Source organism: Carassius auratus, chromosome 17, assembly GCF_003368295.1.
Source record: "Carassius auratus strain Wakin chromosome 17, ASM336829v1, whole genome shotgun sequence".
Classification (NCBI taxonomy): Eukaryota; Metazoa; Chordata; class Actinopteri; order Cypriniformes; family Cyprinidae; genus Carassius; species Carassius auratus.
The window spans coordinates 27,308,952-27,315,975 of NC_039259.1; the positions used below are offsets into that span (position 1 = coordinate 27,308,952).

General features: G+C 40.7%; 2 protein-coding genes across 3 annotated transcripts; both read left to right on the forward strand.

Annotated features, from left to right (window-relative positions):
- The first annotated feature begins 309 nt into the window (after window positions 1-309).
- Window positions 310-2,505, forward strand: gdf3 (growth differentiation factor 3). Its single transcript, XM_026286659.1, has 2 exons — window positions 310-630; window positions 1,506-2,505. The coding sequence occupies exons 1-2, from the start codon at window positions 351-353 to the stop codon at window positions 2,342-2,344; spliced, it is 1,119 nt and encodes a 372-aa protein (XP_026142444.1). The 5' UTR covers window positions 310-350; the 3' UTR covers window positions 2,345-2,505.
- Window positions 2,506-3,404: 899 nt separating this feature from the next.
- Window positions 3,405-6,605, forward strand: bmp2a (bone morphogenetic protein 2a). Of its 2 annotated transcripts, XM_026286661.1 has the most exons (3): window positions 3,405-4,637; window positions 5,454-5,575; window positions 5,651-6,605. In XM_026286661.1, the coding sequence occupies exons 1-3, from the start codon at window positions 4,307-4,309 to the stop codon at window positions 6,287-6,289; spliced, it is 1,092 nt and encodes a 363-aa protein (XP_026142446.1). In that variant the 5' UTR covers window positions 3,405-4,306; the 3' UTR covers window positions 6,290-6,605. The 2 variants fall into 2 exon arrangements, with proteins under 2 accessions (XP_026142446.1, XP_026142445.1); XM_026286660.1 differs by having other exon boundaries at window positions 3,407-4,637; window positions 5,454-6,602.
- The last annotated feature ends 419 nt before the right edge of the window (window positions 6,606-7,024 follow it).

Sequence of the window (7,024 nt, forward strand, 5' to 3'; positions counted from 1 at the left end):
AATAAAAATTCTTTTTTTATTATTGTGTGTAATTATGTTTAAATGTCAAATACAACACAATCTGATTACCATAAAAATACCTATACCATATGTTTTGGTGCTTATTAATGGTTTAAAAATCTATGTCAGAATGTAGCACTTTGATCCCCTGTAAACATCAAAGGGCCATTGTCATTCATTTGCATATCAATCATGTGACCCCCCACAGTCCATCAGTGGATGGTTATCTCCTCCAATCACCTCACAGGTGTCAGTCCTCACTCGTCTGGCTGCTCATCCCAAGCTGATCAGCGGTGTTTAAAAGGCCCCGTCTGAACCACAAGCTCTATTTGACTGTGCTGCTCACATTAATGATGCTCTGTGTGATTCCCAATCTCTTGTTTTTAATGCTAAGTCTGCCTTCTCTTACTTTTATAAACACAGAAAATGTTAACAAGCAAGAAAAGCTGTTTTTAAGTTCGATGGGTCTCTCGAGTCGCCCAAAGCCTTCACATCAGGCTCCAGTGCCGTCTCTGCTGTGGAAACTGTTCAAGAAGGGCAACAAACTGACCTCGGCGTCCGACAGCGATCCATGTGTGGTGTCAGAGTATGGAGTCAGAGGAAATATTGTCCGGTTCATCCAGGATCAAGGTGAGGCCTTGAGAATTTAGGTCACTCTTAGTATGCCGTATATTATGTCCTCATAGTTTTTAGATCTTTTGAGTACAATTTTGGTAATGCATTTTTTAAACGTCTTTTTGAGTAATTGTAATTAGTTTAGTTCTAGTCATGATAGCACTTTGTAAAACCCTTCACAAACAGTTTCTTTATGACATCGTTCTGGAGGAAGTGACATCATTCATTACTGTTGGTTAGACAATGGAATTGCACCAATACCAAATATAGGCAGTATATTCTATAAAGAGTTGTTAAAAACTTTAAGTTTCTTTCTTTTAATGAAAGACACTGTAGGCAAAAATGTTTGAGATTTTGGGCTATTTAGCTTTTCATAATAGTGGAAAGAAAACCTGCTAAATGCATGTTTAGGTGTTTATTTTTAACTTTATCTATTGGCATCTGTAGATTTCAATTACAGTATTTAGTTTTTTTAGGTTTTTAAATGCATATTCTGAGGGATTTTATAGAGGGATTGGTTTATATCATTCACCTAATTTTGTTACTAAACTTTATCTATTTGTCTTTAGAGGCAGTTTTCTCAGTTTTTTTTTTTATAAATGTATATTTTTTTTTTTGTAGTGAAGAGATCCAAAATCCCCTCAAAAAAAAATCTGGAATCTTATGCAAATGAATGCATGCTTAATTAGATGTCTCATTGGAAAGCCTTAAAACGTTTGAAATTATTAATATAATCAAACAGGGAAAGTATGGTTAAGATCTATTAATTCTACCCTGTTCACCTGTCATGTCTTGCCTTAAATTATAACCTTTGTTAGAGTTCAAAAGGTCGTGCAGAACAGGAATAACCCTCTTACACCATAACACAACTCTTGTTTCCCCCCAAACAGGTAGTCTGATCTCTGCTCCGGCCGTCCACTGCTTTAATTGTGTGAGAAAGCATCTGTTTTTCAACATGTCGGTGCTGGAGGATGTTGAGCAGCTCTCCTTTGCTCAGCTGGAAATGAAGTTCAAACAGGATCTGTCTCACCTGGGACCGCATGTTTTCAGCGTGGACCTGTACAGGGTTTTGAGGACCACGTTGAAAGGAGTGACTCACCAGTCCAGCCGTAAACTACTCCTGTCTCAGTCGCTCGGGCCTGGTGCGCACGCTTCTGTGCAAGTCAATCTGACCGATCTGGGTGAAACCTGGAGAAAACCAGGTAAGAACTTCGGGATGCAAGTGGAGTTGCAGCTCAAGCACTTGAGCAACGTGCTTCAGGAGCATGCATATGTGAAAAACCCACATTCAGCTGTGCAGATTGCTCCGATGCCAGAGTTGCACTCGTCTCTGGTGGCGGTGTCATTGAATCCGCTTCAGTGCAGGTCCAGGAGAAAGAGAAGCGCTGCGTATTACTTACCTGTGACGCCCAGTAACGTGTGCAAACCCAGAAGACTCTACATTGACTTCAAAGACGTGGGCTGGCAGGACTGGATCATTGCACCTCAGGGGTATTTAGCCAATTACTGCCACGGAGAGTGTCCTTTCCCTCTGAGTGAAAGTTTGAATGGGACCAACCACGCCATCCTGCAGACGCTGGTCCATTCGTTTGATCCTAAAGGGACGCCTCAGCCCTGCTGCGTTCCCATCAAACTGTCCCCCATCTCCATGCTGTATTACGACAATAACGATAATGTGGTGCTGAGACATTATGAAGACATGGTGGTGGATGAGTGTGGATGCAGATGAACTCAGATTCATTTTAAATGCTGAACTCCATATCTTAAATGTATTAAAATGGTGCTTTATACTTCAGTGATAATGTGGTTCTATTTGGTCTTGGATGTACAAGAGCTGTAATTTGTTAAAAAATAAACTTCATTTTATAATTGATTTTTACTTTTCTCTAACATGGTTTCAATGGTTTTTAATATCTTAGACCAGATAAATTTTAATGTTTTTAATGATCTATTGGACCTGGGCTAGAAACATTTGCAGCGTTTCATATCAGGACAAACTAAATTGCTAGTCTAAAATGAGTGTTTTGGTCAATTTGGGCCGCCAAATGGAAATGTCTTTTTATATTTGTCTAAAGTGAAATAAAGCAATCTGCAAAAAAAAAAAAAAAAAAAAAAAACTTTGCTAAAATTTGGTAGATATACATACACATATATATATATATATATACTAATATTCCTTGCATATTTTATATGAAGTTACAATAGGCATATGAGGTGGATCAAAACCTTTTAAAGTGGTCCTAAAACAGGACAACTTGGATTAACTTGTTTTTTTGATCCTCTTCAAATGTTGGCTAGTGTATATATAGGTGCTATATTGCTGTATGTGTTGTGCACTTGTCATGTTTTCGCCTATATGATGTTTGCACTTGTACATTTGTTGACTCATAGAAATGTTTTTTTTTTTTTTTTTTTTCATCCTGGAAAATATTGAAAAGGGTCTTTTAACGTCAGGTTCCCTTTTTGACCTATTGCCCCATTTTATGGTGAATTTTTTTTTTTTTTAATAGCCTAAGCTTTGTCTTCACAAATGCACTTTTTTATCCCACCCTACGAAATATTGGCGGGAGAAAAAAAAGTGATAACTAGCCCCGTCTCCTGCTTCACATTAACCGTTGTTGCCACAAGTTGGCGCACTGGCTCTGAATATGAGCGTCCTTTTTAATTTAAAGCTACTTCTAAACATTTGAGATCTAAATGCATTCTTGGTGATAGCGTAATAATTAATTGCATTCAATTCCACAATAAATGCAATGACCAAGTATGTTTAATTAAATTTAATAAAGCAATCAAATATAGCAGAAACATCCCATATATGTGTTTCCCCGTTACTTAATTAGATAAACTCTGAACTCTCCAAAGGCGCGTTTGTCCACATGAATCCATTCACGTCCAGAGCTGATGAATTCTGTCATGACATCAGAGTTTAATAAAGACACGACTGAGAGAGAGAGAGAGAGAGAGAGACGCAGTTGCACACTTGCGCACTGCGCGTAAAGGACACGCACGTATCCAAACCCTCGCCGCTCCTAGCAAAAGAAGGAACTTTTGTTTTGTCAATGAAGTGGACTTTTATCCGCGCACTTCCCTCCGTTTCAACACCTACGGCTCGTCTGTGTCCAGCGGTGACGGTGGAATATGTGTGAGAAGAGGCGGGCGCTCCTGTGGAAGTCTCCCACTGTTTTCTGCAGATACACAGCTTTTCTTTGGTGATCTGTTGCATGGAGCTGAGTGAAACGGGGATTTATAAAAGAGCAGCAGATTTGTGTGAAGACCCCACCAGACTGCGCTGATCATCTCGTGTGCCATGAACAAAAGTGCAACTGCGCTTTGGAGCTCAAACTGGACTTTATCTGTTTTACACGGGAGGTGCACTCGATTTAGTCTCTTTGCTTAAGGTCAAGCGTCCGCGAGGTGTTGTTGTTTGTTCGTTTAATTGTTCGACTTTCTCGCTTTAAGAGCGCAGATCTATTATTATGACAGGTTTTGGCTCACAGAGCCTCTCCTATCCAGATGGATCTAGCGCAGAGCTGCGTTCCTCCGTGAAGCGGCTCTCAAGGTGTCTCTGATGCACGAAGGATCCTCTAAACTCTCACAATGGCTCGATCAAACACGGAATATGGTCACATCTCCTGGCCCGAGCCCATCTGATCTCGTTCGTCTCTGATCTGACAGGTTTAGCGCGGTGATCATGGTCTCCTCCGGCTGCGCTCTGATGGTTCTGATGGTCACTCAGGTGTTCTTTGGAGGCTCCAGTGGACTCGTGCCCCAGACCGGCCGCTCCTCTCTGTCTCGGGACGTCCTGCACGCGTTTGAACTTCGACTTCTGAGCATGTTTGGACTCAAACACAGACCGAGGCCCAGCAGGTCTGCGGTGGTTCCGCAATACATGATGGACTTGTTCTCGATGCACTCGGTGAACGCGGAGCAGAACAACAGCAACAGACCCAAGGGATCTTTAGGGAAAGGCTCGGAAAGATCTGCGAGCCGCGCGAATACGGTCAGGAGCTTCCACCATGATGGTAAGCAAGTGTTTACTTAAATAAAATTCTCGAAATTACTCCTTTCCTTTCCTATCTGCTGTATCCTGCGTGCCAGATATGAATTGAGATTATCTACAGACTGTCTGATGAGGAAATTACAGTTTATTTATACTAAGTCTGATGTTTAGAGCTCATTTTCTGTAGTCTGTAGTCCCAAGTTTCCCAAATGGTAATATATAAAAAAAAAAAAAAAAAAAAAAAAAAAAAAAAAAAAAAACTTGAACTTGAATATATGTAAGAAGTTACTATATATTTATATATATATTTATGTATTTATAGCTTGCTACCTGCTATGCAGTTACAGGTGCATTTTTCTTTTCGTTGTAGTTTTTTGTCCTCTCACATCTCTTCCTGCTGTATGCATTCACCCTGAGTAAATAAAATGTTTTGTTTTTTTTTAATTAATTATAAATTTTAATGTTTAAGTAACTGGATTTAGTATAAGTATTACTGCTACTATAAAAAAAAAAGAACTTTTTAATGCAATTCAAGAGAGATTTTTTTATGTTTCCACTGTTGAGTTGCAATAATGATAAATAAATAAAAAGTTTAATGCACATAATAAATGGATGACATGCAATGAACTAGAAATGCCCTTTGTGTTAGTTTACCACCTCTTAAGTAATCATGTTGTGTTAACCGTGATAAGTAATCACTTTTCAAGCGTTGTGTCCAGTAAGAGGTCAGTAGAAGTCACATCCTGTCAATGATTGTAAACAAGACCGAGTGCAAGGAACTGGCATTGATTCAAATAGCCAAAGCTTCCCATAAATGCTACGATTGGTTTTCTTCCAGAATCCATGGAGGACCTGTCCAGTTCGAGCGGAAAGACGACTCAGCGGTTCCTCTTCAACCTGAGCTCTATCCCGGGCGAGGAGTTCGTGACGTCAGCGGAGCTGCGGATTTTCCGAGAGCAGGTCGTGAGTAACGGCAGCGAGGGATTTCACCGCATTAACATTCACGAGATCATTAAACCGTCCGGTTCCTTTCAGGAACCCATCACGAGACTCCTGGACACCAGGCTGGTTCAGCACAGCTTGAGCAAGTGGGAGAGTTTCGACGTGAGTCCCGCGGTCACGAGATGGACCACAGACTTTCATCCCAACCACGGCTTCGTGGTGGAAATAGTTCACCCGGACCGCGCGGAAGAGGACTCCAAAAGACACGTCCGCATCAGCAGGTCCCTGCACGACAGAGAGGACACGTGGCCCCAAATGAGGCCATTACTGGTGACCTATAGCCACGACGGGAAGGGAAACGTGCTGCACTCTCGCGAGAAGAGGCAAGTGCGGACAAACAAACAGCGGAAGAAGCAAAAAGCCAACTGCAGGAGACATTCCCTCTATGTGGACTTCAGCGACGTGGGGTGGAACGACTGGATAGTCGCCCCGCCGGGCTACCATGCCTTTTACTGCCAGGGCGAGTGTCCGTTTCCACTGGCAGACCACCTGAACTCCACCAACCACGCTATTGTACAGACACTGGTGAACTCGGTGAACAGCAACATCCCCCGGGCCTGCTGCGTTCCCACGGACCTGAGCCCGGTTTCGCTGCTCTATCTGGACGAATACGAGCGGGTGATCTTAAAAAACTACCAGGACATGGTCGTAGAGGGCTGCGGATGCCGCTGACGCCTGGAAGTCTACAGACAGTTTATTTTTCCCAATACTAAACTTTATTTATAATAAAGTAAAACACATATTTTGGAGAAGTATATAAAGATATATTTATGTTCACTATTGGGAAAATAAATCTTTTTAATCAGTTAAACAAACTTTTTCTGATGTACGTTTCGATCCGCTTATGAAGTATGCGTGTTTTGTATTTATTTCTGCTGCAATCATTTTTATTGAATATTTGGTGTTATACTTGGTGACACTTTACAATCCCATTAGATAACATTAGTTAATGCATTAACTAACAATGCAAAGCAATACATTTGTGCACTATTTTTATTTTAATATGCATTAATGCATGTTGAAACAACAACAACAACAACAACAACAACAACAAAAGATTAGTTTATGTTATATTTTAAATGCATAATCAAACAAGAAAATCGCTTCATGCATGAAAGTTGCAATGCAATATCTACTTAGCTTTGGTGGAAATGCATTTAATGCAGTAATGCATTAAAATGCTTTGAAATATATCACAAAGCACTTACCAATGGAAATGCATTGGCCAAATCTGACCGAAATCCATCAAACGATCAAAACAAAAGCATGCATAGCTGGAGTTTGCAGTGTAGACGGAGCCAATGTTTTAGAGATGTGACAAACGCACTTATTTCAAACCAATGTGACAGGTAGTTGACACTGAATGCTCAGGAAATTAGCCGGTGTGAGTTTAGTCTAACAGTATGA

Excerpts from the sequence above, each read along its gene's own strand:
- gdf3 (XM_026286659.1), top strand. The coding sequence starts at position 351 with ATGATGCTCTGTGTGATTCCCAATCTCTTGTTTTTAATGCTAAGTCTG. Across the intron at positions 631-1,505 it reads CCGGTTCATCCAGGATCAAG|GTAGTCTGATCTCTGCTCCG; the intron begins GTGAGGCCTTGA and ends CCCCCCAAACAG.
- bmp2a (XM_026286660.1), top strand. The coding sequence starts at position 4,307 with ATGGTCTCCTCCGGCTGCGCTCTGATGGTTCTGATGGTCACTCAGGTG. Across the intron at positions 4,638-5,453 it reads CAGGAGCTTCCACCATGATG|AATCCATGGAGGACCTGTCC; the intron begins GTAAGCAAGTGT and ends GTTTTCTTCCAG.